Raw genomic sequence first — 22,535 nt, forward strand, 5'->3', positions numbered from 1 at the left:
AAATCTGTTCTCTTTCACATCAGCATGTTTTATTGCAACCACTACCTGTCTACCCGTTTATTTATTTGTGTGGTGGAACACTAGGCTCTTTTTAGCTAATTTGCATTGCTAAAATAAGCTGGTTTTGTAGAATGTAGAGATCACTATTTTAGTGGTGCAAAGGAACGGGGAGATGCCAACTTGAAAGGATACTGGAGCCCAGTGTGCAGCTGAGCACCAGAAAACGAAAAGGGAACAAAACGAAACAAATACTCTTGCCAGCGCTGCCCATGCTTCACAATGGAAGGAAAATGGGAGTTCTGTTTGCAGAGACAAAGGCACGGGTACCAAACAGTTGACTGTTAACCTCACCAGCCCAATTCAATGTGACAGTGACACTTCACAGCACATTGCATCCAATCTCTTTTGAAGCTGACGAAGATTGTTTCTGTTTTATATCTATTGGTTTATTAATGGACCACAGCCTCTTAAACAGATGCATATTCATTAGGTAGCCAGCTGTTCGGAGGTTCCCAGATGTCGAATGTAGCTTTGTCTTAGAATGTGTGTGTGCTTTTCTTTCTTTCTTTTTTTTTATAAAAAAAAGCCCCTTATCATGAAACAAAGTAATTCAGGCCTATTAAAAGAGCTAGTTAATTACTAAACTGGTACCTTATGGCACCCAGTCATTCTTTTGCCCCTTTTTATGATTTGAGTCATAAAAACCCTGGGGACTTATTTATGAAAGCCATCCAATACTTTAAAATGAAACACTACAGAATTTTAGACTCCTTTGTGTAATTGTATCTACTAGAAGAACTCACCTAAATTGGCAGCTGAGTTGTACATTATGGGCCGAGGTCAGAGATAGCACAGATTCTCAAAACTATGGGGTGGAAGCCTTACCCGCAATAGCCTAGAGAAACAAAAGTAGGCAATTTGCATTCAATCTCTGCTGTTGCCATTGAATATTGGACTTGAAGATTGGGGGGAAATGCAAAGAGGAATTCTAGCGTGCCTATGGGAGGTTATGGTACATGCAGGAGCAATATCCATGGTACAGGTCTCTGCTGCAACTGGGTGAGAGGTATTCATGGCTCCTTTGTAATTGTTTCATACAGTGAATTTCCCACACATTTGATCAGTGCTAAGTCCCTTTTCAACATCAACCAAACCTTCAGCTTGAATGGGGAAGTAGAAATCCAAGAAATTTACAGATATAATAGCTGCCATCAGAGGAATTGCTTCCTGCAGCTACAGCTTTGCCCTGCCCCATTCATGGTTTTTATTTCCCCCACCCAAGCAGGCAACAAATCACTGGTTTGAAGCCGAGATGGCTCAGTCGAAGTGAGAATGTAAGAGCTCTAAAGGATAGAAGGGCCCCAATACCTAGTGGCCAGAAAATCATGGGACTGAAATGCTTGAACATTGTTACATAGCTGGATTCTGTTGCATAAGTAAAACCTTATCACACAGATATGCAACCAATCATGAGTCTCTTTTTAAGAATTACTTGTAATCACAATTTCTTACCTTACGTGGCTGTTTTGCTCCAGCTTTACACAAGCACTGGCTAAGGGCAACTTTAATTGGGAATTTTCATTTTCCAGAGCCATTTTTCTGCATTGGTGTTTCAAGACATAGCACTCCATTCCATGCATTATCGTCACATAAAGCCTTGTCAGAACTTGCCATAAAGTGACACATAAAGTGGCCATGTTTGATACAGACACCAGTGTTTGCCCAGTACAGGTCAGGCTGAACTTCCCTTGTTGGTTTTCTTGCTGGAATAGCAGTTCATGGCTCTTGTTCCTTTGGCCAATGGGTGGGGTCAGAAGGATTACAAAATTGTTTGTGAATGGGAGTAATCAGGGAAGAGTTTCTTCCTGGCAGCGGCCCTCCTCTTCCGTGGAAGGTCCCTCCCACCCACTTGAGAAAAAAAAGAATATTCCTGATGCTCATCAGAGTCTAGTTAGTGAAAAAGGAAACACATTTGAACGCTTTTGCATTCCCCCTTCTTTTCCTAAGTGTCAAGAGTATCATATTCTTACCAATTTGACAGCTGAAAATTTATAGCCCAGTTGAATGCCAATTGAGCCCTAAGTCAGTCATCTAAGTGGGTTTAGTGGAACTTATTCCCAGGCAAACAGACACAAGATTGCAACCATAATAACTATTGGAATACAAATTAAAATGAGAGAAGAAAAATAGCCTTCCAAAGTAATTTGTAACTAAAAAACAGCAATTTGAGCACATTCCAAATCAAAGCTTTTATTACATTTCATATTATACCTACAAACACCTCAATCTGTGTTTCACTGCTTACAGAATTTCAACTTGTTACTGTGGATAGAAAGTGGGTTTCACTTTTGGGAAAGTAAGATGCAGCTTTGGAGTGAGAACCCAAGAGCCTAGTACACAAGCTATTTTAGGGAAGTGTGACACAACTAGGTGGCTTCTATTGGAACGTTGCAGAAAGCTGAAAGGACTATTGCTTTTCCAAATGTTGTTGGGGATCAAATGCAAGTCAAACTTTCTTTAAAACCTCCTCAGACATTTCGTAAATTCCAGAAATAAGCTATAATATTAAACATAGCCAAGAAGCAGCCTGGTATGGACTTGCAAGTGAACCTGCTACAAAGCAGTGCATTGTGCAAAGTAGTGCATTGTGGTATCCTATTTTCCAGGATACTTCATTCCACTGAACTTCCCTCTGGTCCCTATTCAAGCAGTCAGCATTTTGTGACCAATGAACAGGTTAAATCCTCATTAAGCCAATTTTTTGTTCCCTAACCCCACTTTTAAAGGTTTTTTTTTTAACAAACAAAAAATCTTCTCCTGCAAACATTGAGACCCTTCCATGCCTGCTAATGTTTAGATGGTGCTGTTTGGGCTACATAAGGATCTAGACTCAAGAGCGTGAGTCCACTATAGCAGTGGTTTCAACCAGTGTGCCATGACCCCCTGGGGTGCCTTGAATGATGGTCAGGGGTGCAGTGGGCAACACTGGCCTCTGTCCCTCTTTCTTTCCCTCCCTCCTCTGATGCCCTCTTGTATCTCTGCTTCCAAAAGGCTTGCACAGTTGTTTACTGCTGCAGCCCCGACTATAAGCTCTGCAGGCAAATGGTGCCTCTGGAAGGCACCTCTCTTTGGGGTGGGGGCAGCTCAGAGACCTGGGACAGCAGCAGCTACCCGGAGGACTCCCAAGGAGAGGAGAAGAGGCTGAGGGATCTCTCCACAAGGGAGGGTGTTCAAAAAAGGGTGAGAGGTCACAGGCAAGGGGCAACATAACTGGGCTCCTGAGCCCCTCAGCGTGATGCAGAAAGAAGGTAGTTGGTCAAAGGAGCGATGGACTCAAAAAGATTGAAAACCTCTGCACTATAGGATGACGGTTGCTGCACTGAATACCTAGGTATGATAAAGTGTCCTGGAATACACATCTCTGGAAACCCGAGACCTGGGAGAATATAAATGGTTTTAAGCGCTGGTTACATTTATTGTTGATATCACCTTGAGTGCAGGATGCCTGCTTACATTATGCAAAAACTTCATTGATAAATCCCTCCTGCCCTCCTCCTCTCCACCAGAAGTGTCAAGCTCCTCTTTGCTGATGGATCGAGATGAAACAGATGCTGCCATAAATACTCTTGTTTAGTGGTTTCAGATGCAGTTTCTGTTTTGTAGAACACACTGAGTGCTCAGGTTATCAGCAAGCGTGCACCTGTGCCGTTTATGCCTTTGCTAGGTCCTAGTGTTCTGCGATGGCATGGTAAATGCATTCCGAAGCACAGCCTTACAAAAAGACCCAAGCATAATGCTTAAGTTGCATACAACACGATCATCTATTTTGGGTGGAAACTTTAAATCTGAAACATACCAAGTACCTGATGAATGTGAGTCCTATTGCCTTCTTCGTACAATCTTTTCTTATTTTTTACCTGCAAGTCTCATGACGTCCCAATGTGAGCCTGTAAGACTGCCAAGCCTCTGCAGGTTGCTTTGCAACTATCTGCCATTTCTTTTTCCTCTGAGCAATTGTTTATTTGGGGGCAATTTGTGAGATCTGCACACCAAGGTGAATACTCTTGATACTACCATCCATGGTGGTTGATTGAACTTAACACGATTATGTAGAGAAGCAAGCTTCAGGAGTATCCACTTTTATGGATGTCCTTTTTCTTGAAAGTTTGACAATACATTTTTCACAAGCAAACACATGTTACCATATGCCCTAGCACTTTGTGGCCAGGTTTAAGAGGCACAGGTTTTCAATGTTTTTAATGCCTGCTTTGAATGTGTCACTGTTACTGCCTGGACCCCTTTGGAAAGCAATAGGATTCAATCCCAACGCAGAACTACTACCGAAATACTTGAAGAGTTTCACATCATTTCCTAAAGTAAATCTAGTCCAGTTTCAACACTACTTTGTTCCCACTTGCTTTTTGAAGCATTCTTTTAAAGCCTGAAGAGGCACATCCCAGCCTTTCATTGTATTGTATTGAGCATACATTATTGGACTTTGGTGCCTTGACATCGTAACAGTAGAACGAGGTTTTTAAAAACAGGTTTGACAACTTCTCCGTTCCCCCTGAAAACCCGTTTGCTCCCACCTCCTGCAGTTTTGTAGGTTCATTTTTATTTTATTTTTACTTTTTTGTTTTGCTTCTCAACATCTGTCACAAGACAAACTTATGAAGACAATTCCCACAAAAAGTTCAAGGGTTTCAAAACTGGAGCTGAAGAGAAGGCGATCTGTCCCGCACAGCCAGTAAAGCTTGTCTTGATTACTTTGATGTAACAACACTTGAAAGCTCTATTCTTTGAAACTAATTTAAACACATTGAATTGTTGAAAGATTAAAAACCGCAGTCAGCTAATTACACTCACTCTCATCTCTTATTCAGCAAATGAATCACTTTTCATTACCACTTAGCTGAAGTACATGAATTTCTGCCTAATTAGAAATGTTGTAGATGGAGCATTAGCAAGGCTGGAGTGGGTCAAGATATCTGCGCTGCTTCATTTTTAATTCCTAACAGTAGAGTCAGATAGGGAAGGCGGGAGATAAAAAGTCATTAAACAATTTTAAATTATTTATAAAAATTACTTTGCCCAAATTATAATTATTTCTCTCTCCCCCCCTGCTCTCATGAAATGTCAAATGGAATGAAAGGAGAAGCAGCCCCAACACTGTTTTTAATGAACACTTTAATGTTATGTATAACAGAACATTATGAATACAATGGAAATAAAGTTTTATCAATTTAATAATAATAAAAAATATCCAACGTAAGAAAGGGGAGCCAATAAAGTTTCATACCTAGAATATAGTACTCATTCTCAGTAGCAGCCCTGGCTCTGTGAATATAAACTGAACCTCTGCATCCCAGACTAAAAACCATGATCTGTGTTTGAACCTAAATGCAGAATCATAGCAGGAAAAGAAAAAGCCTTTAATTTATTCTTTCATTTCCTTTATTTTCATTAATCCATAAAATCTGACTGCTACAGGTTTCCTTTAATAATAATAATAATAATAATAATAATAATAATCTATATATTTATTCATTTATATATATTTATTTAATCCCTTTCTATTGGATTCCGCAATTGCTAAGGCCATATTTACATAAAACAAGTGAAGTCACCAAATGTATAAAATTTAGAATCCAATGCTGCTGGATTAACAAAAAGTTTAGAGGTGTTCTTTCTTAATTTAAAGATGCTGTTTCTCATTTTTTGTGTTGCAAGAAAAAAAAATTCTTGCATTTTGACTGTCAGTGATGTAAACAGTGACCCCAGAGACCCCAAGGGGGGCTGCCACTTTTCACTGGAGTATGGCTGCAGAAAAACCACCCCAACCAAAACCCAACCATATATATATATTCTCTAGAGTTCTCTGAAAGGAAACCATACAGCAGTCTGAATGAAGCTTCTACCAGTTCTGCATTGTGTACTAAAGCAGAAAGAGGTAGGAAAACCCCACCCGTCCCACCCTATTCATCAGCAAATTGCTTAAAGAGGTCTATAATAAAAATTTGGATAGTATAGCAGTGTTGCTGGAAGAGTAGCAAAAGTATATATACATTCCAGGTCCCTTTGAATTAGCCATAATCACATATGTAAGCCATTTTTTTTTTTGGACAAAAATATATATATATTCTTATAAAAAATTGATCAGCATACTTTGACTTCAAATTTGACTCAGTGGTAGGAAAAGGAACGGATCCAATTATGATAAATAGATTCCAGGAGGGGAAAAAAGAAATCAAGTATAAAATTAGATTCACACAGATATACCCAGCCCCCAAATTCCAGAGTTTCCACAAGTTTCAAAGTTAAAACTGGTTCTGCCATCTAAGAAAGGCTTTTAATTCTCTTGTTAAAAAACAAGGCCTAGTGATTGCAATATCAACCATATCACTCGGTGGAGGACGTTTTCTTCACCAAAACTTGAACAAAAGTAGGTTGGGAGTTTACAAAATGACCTTTGGGTTCTTTAGATGGGCTCCTTTAAAGTAAGCAATAAAAGAAAAAGAGAAAGCATTTGATCAGCATTTTCAACCCTTATCCCAGCTTTATTTGTGCAGCTAAAATCCTTCATTCAATCTGATTGGTTTACAATCTTTATTTGCTAAAATTTGCAAAATTTGCAAAGGCATCTTGCTTAGGTTGCACAGTTCCAGGAGTCATGGAGGATGCCACAGCTATATTAGTAATGCCCATGCCCGACAAACCCATTCCAGAAGTTGGCATTGCCATGTTCACATTCATTCCCATCATGCCCTGGTTCATCATAGGTGTGCCTCCCATGGAAGCCATCCCGATTGTGCCAGTCATCACAGTGGGCATTCCCATGGGAACAGGCCCGCCCATCAATGGGTTTGCAGGAGGTCGAGCAGGCATCATGCTGGGTGGTGAGTTGAGGCTCATGGTTGCAAAATTCTGAGACATCACATTCATCGGTTGTTGCATATCTACAGGGCAGAAATGAAGTTTTAAATGTTAAGGTGATTTTTTATGATATTTCTATCATTCAAAGAAAATGCAAGTATATTCCCACCCCACCCTTATTTAACGCATTGGCTGTATATTAAAAACAAAGCTGATCCTTAAAGGCATCACCCAACGTATTTCTATATGCCTGACAACTGAAGTCCAGCACAAATCCTAGTTGTAATAGTTCCCCTCCCTCCAGTTCTCTTCTTTCTCCATGGCCAAACCATGCTTTGTCTAGATATCCACTTATTTATTATGCCCAGGGATCCACAAATATAGTGCATTCCCTCTACATTAGATCTTTTTAGGCACAACTTTGTTAGTACCTGGTTCAGAAACTGGGGGAAAGGGAGAAGAAAATGAAAATTCTGTTGAACAAGAATCCCCTTTCACTGCTTGGGGGCTGACTGTTCAAGAGTTTGGGAAGAGACACTACAAAAAGCTTTTAAAGGCTGCACTATATTATTAGATCAGGGTGAGGAAAATTCAAAGCACAAGCAGGCCGATATAGTTTGTGATCCATCAAGCTGAACATAGTTGGCTCACCAGCCACATGCTCTCTGGGATCGCAAAAACAAAAGGCAGAACCCAATGAATGGCTGGTCAATCAAAAGTTGTGCATACTCAAGCAAGAGAGTTTTTAAATAGTAGAAGGCTACGAAGTTGCAGATAATATACTCTGGTCACAGAAAAGAGAGAATTTATAGGTGCTGAGGAAGTCTAGTGTTCTGGGGCTTTTTAACACCCACCCACCCTTTGATCAAGAATATATTGTGAAGTGTGACCTCATTGAAATACATGCACAGCAAGAATTGTATTACTTACTTTGTTGCTGAATCATTGTGTTGAGTGATGGTTGCTGGGGCTTGGAAGGCTGCATACCAGGAACTAAATTGTCCAAACTGATATTTACACTAGGGTCTGACCAAGTGGATGGCAGGGTTTTGCCTACATTTTTGGGGACCATCTCTGTGCCCATATTATAAAGTGGATTAGGCTTCTGTATCATTGGGTTAACACCATGCAAAGGCTAGAGGCATTAAAGAAAGAAAAAAAGAGATCTTTAGAGTTATGCTACGAATTGCCAACACAGTATTTTACAGCTATAATTTATAAGAGAGAGGAGTTCATCCAGTCTTCATAAAGAGAAACAGATGGACATTTATGTTCTCCTAAGAGAACTGAAGAAAGTTGAAGTTCATGCTCATAAAATTCTCAAGAGCATCTCTTTAAGTACTTTACCTATCATCTGGTAGTCTTCTGGAACTGTGCCAAGAGTGGTAATTCAGAAGTGCCTTGCTTCCCCCCTTACCTAAAAATACTTTCTCTGAACCATCCTTCTATTTTAGATGCTTTGGAAAGTTAGTTTTCTTCTTCTTACATTTACAGTATATTCCTCCTTTCTTCCATCATGTAACCCACACAAGTAATTTCCACGAGGTCTTGCACTGACCAGACCCTGACTTGCTTAATTTCAGTAGGTTAGTGGCCTCATGCGACTTCAGACCATACCTGATCAACTAGTTGCTAAGTTTTCCAAGTCCAAAGACTTGTTTTCAATAGTCAACTACTCTTAAACTGGGTAAAACTATATGTGAGCCAGTTTGTCAGAAACAGGTGGCACTGCCCACCCTCATCCCCCTTGCTACAATCAATGTGCCACAAGTTTGAAGTCTTTCTTATGTTCTACAACTCTTAAGATTGCTTTAGATGGTTCCTCTCTCAATTTACTTGAATCTTGAAGAGGGGCCAGTGAAGCAAAAAGGCAAGAAAACACTTTAAGAGCTACAGAAAAGATGCTTTAAGTTAAGTGTGTGTCAAAACTATCCGTTGAGTAAACCGTAGTCAAGGGACTGCAGAACAGCACCATACCTGTGACCTTGACATAGGTAGATTGATGCTGACAGTGCTGGAACCCATCATAGATAAATTCATGCTTTGGGAAGAGGTCATGGTGGCTTGGGAGGTACCCATCAAATCAAAGAGGTCAGAAGGATTTGAAGCAGCTGGAGGCTGGCCAAGGCTCTGCTGAGCAGAGCCACCAAAGAGCTCAACAGCTGGCTGAGCAGAGCCACCAAAGAGCTCTCCAGCTGAAGCAGCAGGGCTTGGAGAGGTTTGGTTGAAGGCACTCCAGTCGCCAAACTCTCCATTCCCACTTGCTGTTGTACCTGGGGAGGGAAAAGAAAGGTAAGAGTCTTGATGAAAAGCACAGAGCAAATGCCACATTCCATGAAGTGAAACAAATGAGAGCCGATGTATGTCCATCCAGATTAACATCTGCAGGTAGGATCTCCATCTGGACATTACTCTCCCTCATGAATATTCCAACAATTTTAACAGGATAGCAAAGGGGGGGGGGACATAAGAGTGAAACAGCCACACCAGTGCTAAAGTATGGCTGGTTATGTGCCACCTGTGGAGTCCACGTGAGTGGGACATAGATTTCCTAACAGGCAAATCTGCAGGATCCACTTTCAACACATAAGAATGTGGCAGGCATAAAAGACACCTGAAGCATAGCAGAAGCTCAGTATCTAAACTGCCAGTAGCTCAAAATTGGGAGCCTTAAGCAAAGCTGCAAACATTAACTCATTGATGTTTTGAATCAATCACTGTGAACAAGGCTGGTCTCACAGTCGCAAGAAGTCATAAAAACAGCAATTTGTTCAAACTCATCTGATTACATATACATTACTTGCTGTATAGAGTTATTAAACCGGTACAGCTAAGTGGGATACCAATAAAATAATGGGCTTTCAAATTCAGTTGCCTCAGGGTGTTTATCTCACCTCTGTTGTGCTTGTTAACAGCATTGTGTAGTATTTATTTAGCGCTCTATGGGAGCTTTGATAAATATGCATTCAAAGCTCACACATGCTCTCAAATCTTTGTATAGCATGTGCATAGAGAGCTGCAAGACATTTAGTTCTTTTAATGGCAGTCTGCCTGTCTTTACATATTTTAAAAATACAAATTTTACGTGAATAAACTTGTGAGTGAAGCGCCAAGGTGTAAAGATCATGAGGAAATAGATGTTTGGTTTTTAAAGCGAACGAGCCTTTGGTATGATTATCAATTGCTAGCCGCTGATGAGTATTTCAGTTTTGAAGCGCAACAGTTACGTAGATCTTACTATTGTAGCCTGATGCACAAAGGCACACAGGGGCACACATGCCAGCACTGGTTTTCACACAGTTGAACAACTTGCAATTTACATTTAACTGTTAGGCCTCATCAGTGCAGATGGAAAAGAAAGCATTCAAAATTTTAAAGCAATGTTCACCTGACAGGTTTAAGTCTGAGAGAGGAGAGACCCTGCTGATTTCAGAATAATCTGGTCTGTACAGCCAGCTAAGAATTAGTGATCTACAAACCTGCCTATTACTTAGAATCTAACTCACCTAATCTTAAAAAGGTTGCAATAATTTACATTTCATGTCAATAATTCGTAATAGTACCTGTTCGCCTGGGTATAAAACCCTTGTTTTAATTAATTTCTCCTCCACAGGTGGATTAAAATTTAAGTAAGGAAGGGCAGGGAGGGAAAAGTACATCCATCGCTTATCTGTGCACTACAATCCACTTTAATGCAAGTGCTGGGCTAGAATTCATTAGCTTGGGGCCACAATGAAACATTTTGCTTTGATCTCCCTTACAAAAGGGACTTTATTGGGAATATTTCAATTAGTACTGCCTATTAAAAATTTAAGCACACTTACAAGTATTCCTGATGGATAAGTAAATGCTGATTCTCCAGTTACGGGATGCTCATATCCAAACACAAATAAAGGAAAGGGGGAGAAGACAGAGGCATTTGATGCCACTCTTCGGGGAACTTTACCAAAGATGATTAATCAACAAAAGATTTCTGGGGGGGCTTTATTGCTCAAGAATGATTAATCATTGCTGGCTGCTTGCATAAAGGTGATTGGTGGAGATTAATCATATTAACACTGATAAAGGAGTATTATCAAGCTTAGACTGCATTATTAGCATAATAGGATTTGAGCACCACAAACCTAAATTTTCAATAACCTGTAAAATCAAGGCAGAACATTATTAAAGCTTAAAGTATTTAAGGGCACAGTTCTCAAGTCAAATCCTATCCCTCAATACAATGCATTTTATTACTGATGGCTGCAAGAAACACCACACCTTCTTCTATGCAATATGCTTTGTGGTAGAACAATTGTTTCAGCTACTGCTTGGTTCAAAACTCTTTGAACAATCCCAGCTCTGTTGACCAGCTATCTTTCCTCAGTAATAAAACATTAATTCATTGGGTCTTTTAAAAAGTAATTTGGGTAACAGCAATTATTATAGCAGTGTGGCAAGAATACAACAAAAGACAGTATTTTAGGGCCAATCATAACATTTGTATAAGCTTCCTCACCCCTACAAGGGGCTCTTACTGTGAAGTTTTCATGTTTTTTTCTCCCCAGTGGACAATTTTTAGTTTGTGTGGAACTTAAATAAATCAGTACACACAAATTAACAGTCCCCTCCTAGGACATGTAGCAATCCTGCCTTATGCACAGCATCTATTGTCGAATTCTAAATGTTTCTTGGGTCAATTCTAGCCTTCTTCCAAGAGAGTACTTTAATATAAAATGTGGACTTGTAGAATACAATTCTTAAGAGGCTTACTGCAGATTACATAAAAGATTACCATTACAGGCGAAAGGGGATGGAGTACACAACATACTATACTATAGCAATAGCTACTACTCAGTATTAATTAATTGGAATTCATTGTTGGTACCTGTGAAAATCATTCCAGCCCAGTATTTCAGTTAGCTTCAATTAATGTTAAAGGTGTTTGTGAGGGGAGACAAAGTAATGATCATTACTGCAGTATTAATTCATTTAAATTCATTTTGGTGCTTGTAAAAATCATTCCAGAGCAATTATTTCATTTGTGTGCGCGCGCATCCTCTCTGCTGGGGGTGTGCATATGTATGCTGCTCGTCCCCCTCTTTCACCTGGGTGGATTTTGCAAGTGTGTGTGTCCAAGTGCACATGATCTATGCAATCCTCAAAGGTGTAGCAAACCCTTGATGTGGCCCTTGAGCTGGAAAAGGTAAGCCACCCCTGGGCGAAGGGTCAAAGGAAAAGCTCATTCCCCAAATAATTAATCCCTCTGCCCCGAATAGGGAATAAGTCATAATAAAATGAAACTGCATCACAATACAACACGGCAGAATATAGCACCTTTAAAATGAGAACTCGACATAGAATTTAATCTATTCTGGAAGAAAAGACACTTTCAGGTAGTAAGAGACCAAAATTTGAGAGGTCATCTTTCTGTTCCACTCCCTTGGCACTGTACCTTGTGATGGGGGGCAGCCTGCTGAGGCAGAGGCGGCGGCAGCAGAGCTAAAGTCCGCAAACCCTCCGAAGGGGTCAGTGGCTCCACCTACAACCAATCAAAGGACTTGTTGTAAATTAGTGAACACAGCCCCACTCCAGTAGCAGTTCACATCAAATATTAAATTTTATATTTAAATATCTCGTACGTGGAGTCAAGATATACAGTCGTGGGAAATGGTGCAATCCATTAAGCGTATTGAAGCTTAAAGTACTTAAGGGCACAGTTCTCAAGTCAAATTGTATCCCTCAATACAAGATATTTTACCACTGATGGCTGTTATACAAGGATGGTTGTCATGGTACAAAAACTGAAATATGTGGAAATCCTGCAAACCGGGCTGCAGGAACAAAACCTGGGTGTGTATGCAATCGTGCACTTGTGCTTTCCTTTGACTAGTTTGTGGGGAGTTTCCACCCTCAGTTTTTTCACTATTCTGGCATGCACAAGCATGGAAGAGAGCACCACGAACGATCATGCGTTAAATGAAGATTGATTCAGAAGGGTGATAGTCCAATCAAAACAAAATGTCACAAGGCATATACATGGCTGAAGTCTTTCTTTCCTTCTTTTTTGTACACAAACAAACCTGTCAAATCGAATTATGCCTGCTTTTATGGTTCAGTTATATCCCACCACTTGTACATCAATGCAAGTGGTCTATATTCTACTTCGTAATTTCAGTAATAATTTACCAAGGTTGCATGGAACGCAAAACTGGTGAAGACCCAGTGTAGGCTTGGAAGAAATATCACACAGTAAAGATTAATGCAATTCTAACTCAGGTACTAGATATAAGAAACAGAACAAGTCTTTTATTGGAGAAATGCCTTTGTTTGCTTATTATGCTGCATAGAATGAAAAATTTAAAAAGGCCTCCTTACATGTTAAATCTTGTGAGACTGAAAGCAGGAATGACTTGCACAGGATTTCAGATTCAAGGTTTTAATGCATAAAACCTGCACTGGTATTCATTTTTTAATAAGTTTGCTTTCTTTTCAGAATAAGAACATTGAAAGTCCCAGTTGTGGATACTAATGATTTATTTACTACAAAATATAGTATCTTTACTATTCTTTCCTACACATTTTTTATCAAAATAGTAAAGATTCACAGCCTCTGCACTGGTCATTGTTCTGTACATCTCCTTATGTCAAGTTTGAGGGCCAAACTAAATAGGATGATTGCCGCAGGTGGGGATGTCTGAGGAGGAATGGGAATGCTGTACACAAGGAGGGCTTCATTTAATCAGAAATGCTACAGTTCCTCCCAAGCTATGAGCCCTAAAAGGAAAGCCCCCATTCAATTTTTTAAAATTGTGGACATTAATTGGCCCTCTGAGAGAAATACATACAAAAAATAGGCACTTTCTGCAGATATATATATTTTCTGTGAAGGAAAATGTTTGGGTGAAGCTACTCTCCGCCACCATATCTTTAATAAAGGGCTTTAGGCTTCTAGTTGGCAGTTTCCTCCTCTGAAAGTACCGAAAAAGTGATGGCCTTAGCTGTTGCCGTTTGTCCTTAAAAGATTTCACCTCTGAGCAGTCAAACCCTTCCAAGGAGTACCAGCAGCTCAATTATTCTGCTTTTAGTGTTTGCGTACATTATATGGGTTACATCACAGCTGCTTAGCCTGCAGTGCTTAGAAACTAGCCAGGTGGGACTGTAACATCTGTGTTGCACTCAAACACCACCAGGGACAGCTTCCAACATCTGGTGCCATTTCTGAATTGTCTTATCGCTGCAAGACATTCTGCTCCATCTGCTGCTCTCAACTCGGTTAATTAAACTAGAACCATTGCCTTTTTAATAAATGGCTGGCAGTAATAAAAGGAACAATTCCCTTTCTAATACATGTGTACTTGTATTTCTTTTTAATGCTATTTTATTTTAGTCAATTATTAGGAAGTCATACTTCATTTTCAGATAGGAGCATCTCCCTTCAGAATGTACATGGATATGCTATCAAATAGGAGATTTTAACAACTGCAGTAACAAGACCCTCCTAAAGTCTTATAATAGGTGAATTATGTTGTAGAGCATATCCAAAAGACAGACAGATTGGGCATTTACCACTATAGATCTTAAATCATTATGGGAAACTGTGATGGAGTTTTATGCAAAGATAAGCATCACTTTTATCTAAGTAGCTTGATGATGTACAACACCTTTGCGCTATCCAGAAGATGGAAACAAACAGTATTTACATAGCATTGCATGGCATATGCAACCACGTGCACATGTCTTGTCCGTAAACACTAGCATACTTAAATGATTACAAATTTCAAGACCATGGTTATTTGAACTAGCAGTGCTAATTTAGACAATACAGGTAAATGATACCAAACAGTCAATTTAAAAGTAACAACCGTATGGCAAATGCTTGAGCCAGTTAAAAATCAGGTGAAATCTTTTGGGATTAATCTGCTTCTGCACATATTTTGGTGGTCCCATGCTCTATCTAGTTGCTTCCTCAGAAAACACAGAAAGTTTACTCAAAGCTAACAGCAAGTCTATGAAGATGGTTACTTAGGATGCAGTGCCAGCACAGCCACCTGGTGTTGATAGTGGTGCAACAGGGTGAGCTAACAACTACCATTTCCATATGAAGCACTGCACAAATCTGTTTCATTTTCTTTTTCTATCCTCTATTAAATGATAGAGATTTGTATTAGGCATTGCTCAATGTATTTACCCCCCTCCTTGGGGGGAAAAATGCTTCCCACTGTCTTGGTGTGGACTAGTTGCTTGGCAGGCACCTCCACAAAAACATGAGATTTCCATGCCCCTATCTTTACAAAAGAGATCAATGCCTATTGTGGCCCCTTTTGCTATTTTGTGCGTGCCACAAGCTAATGGAGCCATGCTCTTTACAGCAAGTAGCCACACAGGTTAGGGAAAGTGACCTCCTTAGGAAGGACAGTGCTAATCTTCACAACATCATTGGCTAGCCTCAAAGACTCCCAAGTGAGAGCTGTCGTTATAAATTAAGTCCTTCCATCTGTCTCCTTAGGGCAGCAGAAGATGCTATTTGTGGTGGCCAGCTGGTAATGTGTCTCATCTCTAGGACATTTTCTAAATGCTGATGTGGAAAGAGCGGATAAGCTTAACTTCCACTAAAGGAGTGAAAGCAGAATAATTGGCAGTCAAATGGCAAATCCACAAAAGATTCAAAAGAAAGATGAGTATGTTCTGTTCTCACAGCAACAGTCTATAAGTTCAGGGTTTTTTCCAGATAGAGATTTAAATTAATAGTTGAGCACTCCTTCAAATTACGGGATACCGGCTGTGGCTGAGATCCAAAGAGCTCCATACACAACTGGAAAACTGATTGAGGGTGGGGGCATATTCAAGTCACACTGAATCCTACCCCATAAATCCTTTGACTTTCAGGAGATACTTTTTAGGAAGTTGTAAGGGAGTGCAATAAAAACAGGAGCTTGAAAACCCCAACCTATTTGCCTCTTGGGATTCTCAATCCCTAAAGTTGTTGCATCAACTTTAGATTTATGGAGAACAAGGGGAATATCAACATTATTTATAATAGATGATCTACCTGTAGATAACTGGAATGAGAGTAGAACATTTTATTATATCCAAACATGTTTCAAGTGTTGTAAGAAATGCTCCTCTCTCTGTATTTATTTGTAAGACCAAATATATGTGTACACCTGCTGTTGTCAATATTATGAGGAGGACTGAACAATCTGCCCATTAACACTCCATTTACATATGAGGCGGTGGGAAAGGCAGGTAATACAGCATCAATGCAAGCAAGATCAAATACAATGCTGAGCTGCATAGGAGCCACTCAGATTAAAGTGTTTCCCACACAGCTGCAGATGTGTCTAGAACCCTAACCCTAACACATCCTTTTCTTTAGCCACAGGGATGGCTCTGTGCCTGTAAGATTAGCAGGACTTCAGTGAGTGCTTCAAATCAGTGGGAGCCCATGGTAGTAGAGAGGTATGGGTCATGTATGCAATGGCTCTTGCTACAAAGCTTAACAGAAACACACAGTTTCAGTGAACCGTAAAGGAAAAATATTGTATTCCAAATATTCTATCACTGTAGAATACTCCATATGCCAAAAAAGAAGCAATGTCTGTCTCCATTGTGTTATGATCAGGTTTTAAAGGGAACTATGAAACCAGATGGTAGAGAAAAACACAATTAAAGCTAAAAGTAGAATGTTTCTAAGAAGATTGAGATCAAGAACTAAAGATGTTGACCCTATTCCTACATGAAAACACAACTTTAGGAAAGTGGAGGGACTGAGCACTGTTCATGTATGTTAAAAACCCAATAAAAAAATAACGGTAGACAAACTGGAGAGATATTTGCTGGCGAAGGAAATCTCAATGCCTAGTAACAAAGACCCAGCAAAAAGACTCCTTAAGTTTCTATACAATCACCAGAAACTTTTATTGCCCTAGCCCAAGGCCATGGCCTCATTCAAAAAACAGTCTAGATATATGTACCGTATTTTTTGCTCTATAAGACTCACTTTTCCCCTCCTAAAAAGTAAAGGGAAATGTGTGTGCATCTTACGGAGCAAATGCAGGCTGCACAGCTATCACAGAAGCCAGAACAGCAAGAGGGATTGCTGCTTTCACTGCGCAGCGATCCCTCTTGCTGTTCTGGCTTCTGAGATTCAGAATATTTTTTTTCTTGTTTTCCTCCTCCAAAAACTAGGTGCGTCTTGTGGTCTGGTGTCTTATAGAGCGAAAAATACGGGTATTTCTTAATATGGACAGCTTCCAATCACGTTTGCTGCCGTTTAAAATACACCTACTCACAAGAATTCAGAATCCAAAATCATACTAAGTACAAGGATATAATGCCGACTCTCATTCTCCAGTATACTGACAGGAGAAGAATTCCTGTGCCTCTGCAAAGTTTTCAAGCTGCTGCTTGCATTTTCTAAGGAACCCTTCAAAAGCAGGGACTGGCAGGGGGCAAAAGGATAAAGCTTAATAGCTGTGGCCTAAAGTCCTGCTTATGAGAAGATAATTTCATGTTATTATCACTATGTAATTAATATACACAGGACAAAATAATAATAAAATAATAGTAATCCTGGGGGGGGGGGGAATGATTGCAACTGTTTGAAATTTTGCTTGGGTTTAATACATAGTTGAAGTTCCAGATTTAGCCAATCATTAGCCAATCATGTATATCCTTCTGCAACCAGAGAAGCAATCACACGAAGATGTTTGTGCAAGGCTCACCAAAGGTCGCTGAAACACCAGCTGTTTGTAGGTCATGGGACCTGTTTGCACAAGGTGCTTCAATTGCATTTAACCCCCCCTCCCTTATTATCCCACACTGTTCCAGAGCACCCACTGGAGCATCTTTTTAGTGGATGCAGGGGGCTGCTGTTGGAAGAAGATGGCAGGAAAGTCTCCTTGCGGGAGCACTTTTATGGAACCAGCCCCATGTTGAAAATTTGTATAGGAGCAACCAATTCTGGCAGAATCATGACAGTTCACAAAGCCCAAAAGTACAGCCACACCTTTTCAGAAGCTCATGGTATTGTAAATGGGAGATAAAAAGGGGTGGAAAATAATCTTTCCACTAACAACGTTAATGCTGTGTGCTGAATCTGTTGAGAAATTCTTCCTTCAAGAGAAAGCATTGGTTCAGTTACATAGCTCTTAATCCTCTTCTTAATTTGCTCACAGGTAATGTGGATTATAAAACTGCAGCTATCAACATCTAGCCACCTAATATAAGATTGATGATTCTACAATCACGCCAGCAGAGCAGTGAAGATATGTAAATAGAACCATCTTAATATTTCATGCCAGCCAGAGACAATCTTCCTGACTTTGTCCTGATATGGCTATTCATTGGTTTTTTTAAATATACCAAACATGCACTCCATTATAGAAAGTAACATTTACTTTACTTAAGCCTCAGTTTCACTAGTCGCCTACAATGGAGTGAATGAATTGAACAGTTTTGAAGTGACCAAGAAACATAGTTATTTCTGAGGTCACCCAGGAGTCAATGGACAGGAAACAAAAATAAGAAGTAATAAGGTCACTTTTGCTGTACACATTAGATGTGACTTGTAAGTCAGCTACTCTCACCATTGCCTCTCTCTCCATGTGTAACACGAGAAGTGTTGAAATCTGACTGGATTACATGCTTTTAAAATTAATTATGAATAACATTGCATTTCAGCCACCAGAGTTCCTGACAAACTGACTTAGCTGTGAATCTTTCTAAGGTGCTATGGTTATTATTAATCTATACAATATGGTAATTTGCATGTGGTTTTATGAATAAATACACAGCTCTACATTTAACTGACTGATACAGTTTCCCTTAGCTTCCTAATGCATACCTTTGATTTCAGCAGAATTAAAATGTACTAGACTCACAAGCTACAGCTACTGCTCAACCAGAACGCAGAAATACATTTTACCTGTTGGGACTGATTGATCAGTACCATCGAACAAAAGATCGACCAGGTCACCAGATGACTTGCTGCCAGGAACCTAAGGACAAGCACAATTGAACTGTTTTAAGAAATATGGTTATGAATATGCAAAGGTGTGTGTGTTTGTGTAACTTATATTAAGAGAATTACAAAACTGAAGAATATAAAGGAAGTTATTATTGTGCAACTTGTTAACAAGGATTAAGCTGTTACCTCCCATCAGACAATGTGAGGAGAGGTGCAAAAATATTTTTAGAAAACACACCCATTCCATAAACATAGCAAAGGCTGAACCATTTCTTAAAATATTTCCTACCTTTATAGTTTTGCTAACATGCATTAAAATTTCATTTTGAGACATTCAAAATACTAGAAACATCATTTGGTCAATTGTAAGCTGCCTAGAGTTTTAAAGCTTGATATCTTTCTGCTTATAACTAAATTTGTATAGCCTTCTTTGTGCTTTACAATAGTTTTTAATCCTCTGGTTATTACTGCCTTACCTCTGGGATTATTCCAATTAAAATGAAAGGCTGATATGAGGAGTGTGATGTCTAAAGGCACCAAAGAAATTCAAAGTTGACTTTGAGATTTGAACTCAGCATCCCAAATATGAATATATTTAATTGGAAGTAACTTCTTCATTTCCTGAAGTAATTACTTCCAAGCATCTATGGTTAAAACGGCATCCCACCCCAAGTAGGTCCATCTTCTTTTTTGGGGAAATTGGAATAAAGTGAATGTTATACCAAAGGTGGAAGGTATATTTTAGGTTCTGCTTCTTTGATAAAAATAGCAAAATGCTAGATACCAGAATACTAAAAGCATAATTTAAGAAATTTCTGCCACAAAGTAGAGGTAGTGTGATACCTTCTGCTGCTACAAGGAAGGAAATGTATTTACCAATACAATCCATGCATTAAAAATCACAATATTATCTTGTTGCATGGGTGCACTTTATCATTTATGACTAAATCCTAGATTTTTGTACACATTCACAAAGGACGGCAATGGATGAAAAGTTGCTTTTCCTGGAGCACCATGTAATTTTAATAGACTATAAACCTTGGCACAAAGACAAGTACATCTATGGTAAACTCTATGCACCTGGGGGTTTCTAGAAAACTTGCTCATTACAACATTAGCGATTATGTGGACACAGGGCTCACTTTGATTTGCTTTTAAGAAGTTCCCTCCAGTACACTTGTTGAAGACTCTCACTCTTGGGTGGATGGGGAAAATAATTGGAAGCAAAAAAAAAAGTCCAGGATAACAAGAGGGGAAGGATGCAATATCAAACTTAAGGTTGCAATCCAATACACACCTGCCTAGGAGATAACAACCATTGAAAATAGCCAGACTTCCTTCTCAGCCAACATGTATAGGACTGCACTGTAAATGCACCTGTGGATTTAATGAAGTCTGGGAGTGCTGGAGAACAAGATTTGTCCCATCTAAGCAGCAAGCATGTGCAGCAGATTGTGAACTTGGGGTGCAACTGAAACATGACATTTGGAGAAGGCGAACTTACCTATGCAGCAGTGCACCAACATCTCTTTGATCCTGGGCCCCCAGCCACTACACATGCAATAACTAGCACACAGGCACAATGTCTGCCCAGGCTAAAGACATGAGGCATACAAACAGTGCACAAACAGGCAAACAGATCCCGTTTAAAGCACAACCTCTAGACATGTGCAACCCTAGATGGTTAAGTTCTTCTTCCTTGCCCTATGCCAAATATAAATTGGTAGCAAAGTACATGTCTGGGTATGGCCTTAAAGGACAGGGCAGACCCAGAATTAAACATTTCAGCATCTAGTAATACAGTGGGCTGGCCACGTATGCAAGGGTTCAGTTCTGGAGGTCCTCCCACAAAGGCAAAATTGCATAAAGTCAGGAACCCCCAGGGCCCCAACCCCTGCAACCACTCCTACTTCTCCAAAACAGACCTTGCTTACTGGGCTCTGAGAAGGTCATTAAAGGGCCCCGACATGCTCCCAGAGCCCTCACGCCTCCTTTCCAAAGCCCGATAAGCAAGGCAGAGGGCTTAAAAAACTCTGTTTATTCAAAACATTTGTACCCACACAGTTGCTTCCAACAGAACAAAATACAAATAAAAAAATCAAGTACACAAATTAAATAGAACTTTCATTTCTAGGTCACATATTTTTCATGCCTTTTTGTTCGAATGTTTAAGCTTTCCCTCTTTTTAAAGTGAAATTCTTATACAAAGATCCTTGCCTTTTCTGAGGGCATCTTCAAAATAAGTTATTGAACAGAGATACTTTGGGCACACTAGATGCATACATTAACTGCACAATTTAGATGTAAAGGATCTGCTTGCTGGTGGATCAGTGTACTGCCATATGGTCTTTAATTTAGGGAATACTTAAAATTTGTACCATCTGATTATAGCTTCACTAAGTTTAACCATCAGAGCTGTCAAACTGCTGTTTTTACAATTGGGCTAATTTAAATAGTTACAGTGGAAAGGGAACACTAGCTTTTCTTCATTGTTTCCTGACTTCCTTCCTAAGTGGCATCACTTTTAGTACATACTTGGCAGTGCCAGAAAAGTAATATGCATCCTCTTTCCCTCCATCTATGTGGGCAAGAAAAAAAACCCACTGCATTACGGCAGAAGTAAAACATGCTTTCACATTATGGTCTTAGTGTACTTACCTATGTAATATACATACAATCTCTAGTATTCTAGCTTCCCTGAGGCTGACATGGGAGTTTTTAAAACTGCCCATCTGTTCACTTCATGTCTTCAATCTCCCTGCAATTTTGAGCTTGACAGATTCCATCAAACAATGACTTCTGATTCCCCTGGTCTTCAGACATTAAGTGATCCTTCCACTTCCTGAGAATGCTTGCAAAGGTGTGGCAACAGATTTTATCTCATTTCTCTACTTTATAACAAATAAAAACTTCCAACTGAACTGAAGAGGTGGAATGCTCAACCTGGATTACATTCAGTGTACATTATACTTCTATTATATACAGACTTGTGTTGGATTACAACCTGGATTACAATACAAAATGGAAGTAACCCTAACACAGGCGTCCACAATTTTAGCCTGGCTAGGTTCCAGCCCCAGGCAAGCTTGGTGATACTTGGTGGTTTTGAGAGTACCTTTGTCCAAGCAGCAGCCAAGGAAGCCTCCACTTCTCTTTCCTGCTATGGAGGAGGAAAGGATGAAAGTAGGAAAGGATGACGAGAGGCTAAGCTACTCTTCCAGAAAGTTGGGAAGAAGGATAGTCACAGTACACAAAGCAAGCGAAAAACGCCAAATCCTGGACTGGTAGGTAATCACAGTGCTCCATCGTAGGTGGGTCCTTCCTGTGACAGATGATTCAGTAGTTTCCCTGTCTTCTGAAGTTAGAAACCTAATGGAATGCCTAGGTCCCTCTGCCTTTACTCCTGGTTAAATAGGTGCCAGAAGCAAGGTGATTCTTCTGCTTCTGGAGAGGGGACATCTAGTCATGCTGATCATGCTTTTGCTACAGGCAGCAACTATTTTAGGCACATCTGATATGTGTGCGCGACCACGCGCACATGGCACTGAACCTGGAAGTGAGCCAAAAAGTCCCAAAAGGGGGCGGGGCAGATGGGGCACCTGCAGGCCTTTTCAATGGCATTTCAAATATATGTGATTTCAATTAAACGTGTGGTGCCTTGGAATGTAACCGCCACATAAATTGGGAGTTGCCTGTACAGGTAAACGAGCTC

General features: G+C 39.9%; 1 protein-coding gene across 2 annotated transcripts in view; it reads right to left on the reverse strand.

Annotated features, from left to right (window-relative positions):
• Positions 1–6,525: 6,525 nt before the first annotated feature.
• CLINT1 (clathrin interactor 1) overlaps positions 6,526–22,535 on the reverse strand; it is a 72,060-nt gene continuing 56,050 nt past the window's right edge. The window contains exons 8-12 of one of the 2 annotated variants that reach the window (XM_053377126.1): positions 18,782–18,854; positions 12,308–12,394; positions 8,851–9,146; positions 7,804–8,008; positions 6,526–6,956 (exon numbers count right to left, since the gene is read on the reverse strand). In XM_053377126.1, coding sequence (XP_053233101.1) covers positions 6,607–6,956; positions 7,804–8,008; positions 8,851–9,146; positions 12,308–12,394; positions 18,782–18,854 — 1,011 coding nt within the window. In that variant the 3' untranslated portion in view covers positions 6,526–6,606. The remainder of the gene's footprint in view (positions 6,957–7,803; positions 8,009–8,850; positions 9,147–12,307; positions 12,395–18,781; positions 18,855–22,535) is intronic. The other variant, XM_053377127.1, reaches the window with a different exon arrangement.

Source organism: Podarcis raffonei, chromosome 2 (genome assembly GCF_027172205.1).
Source record: "Podarcis raffonei isolate rPodRaf1 chromosome 2, rPodRaf1.pri, whole genome shotgun sequence".
Taxonomy (NCBI): domain Eukaryota; kingdom Metazoa; phylum Chordata; class Lepidosauria; order Squamata; family Lacertidae; genus Podarcis; species Podarcis raffonei.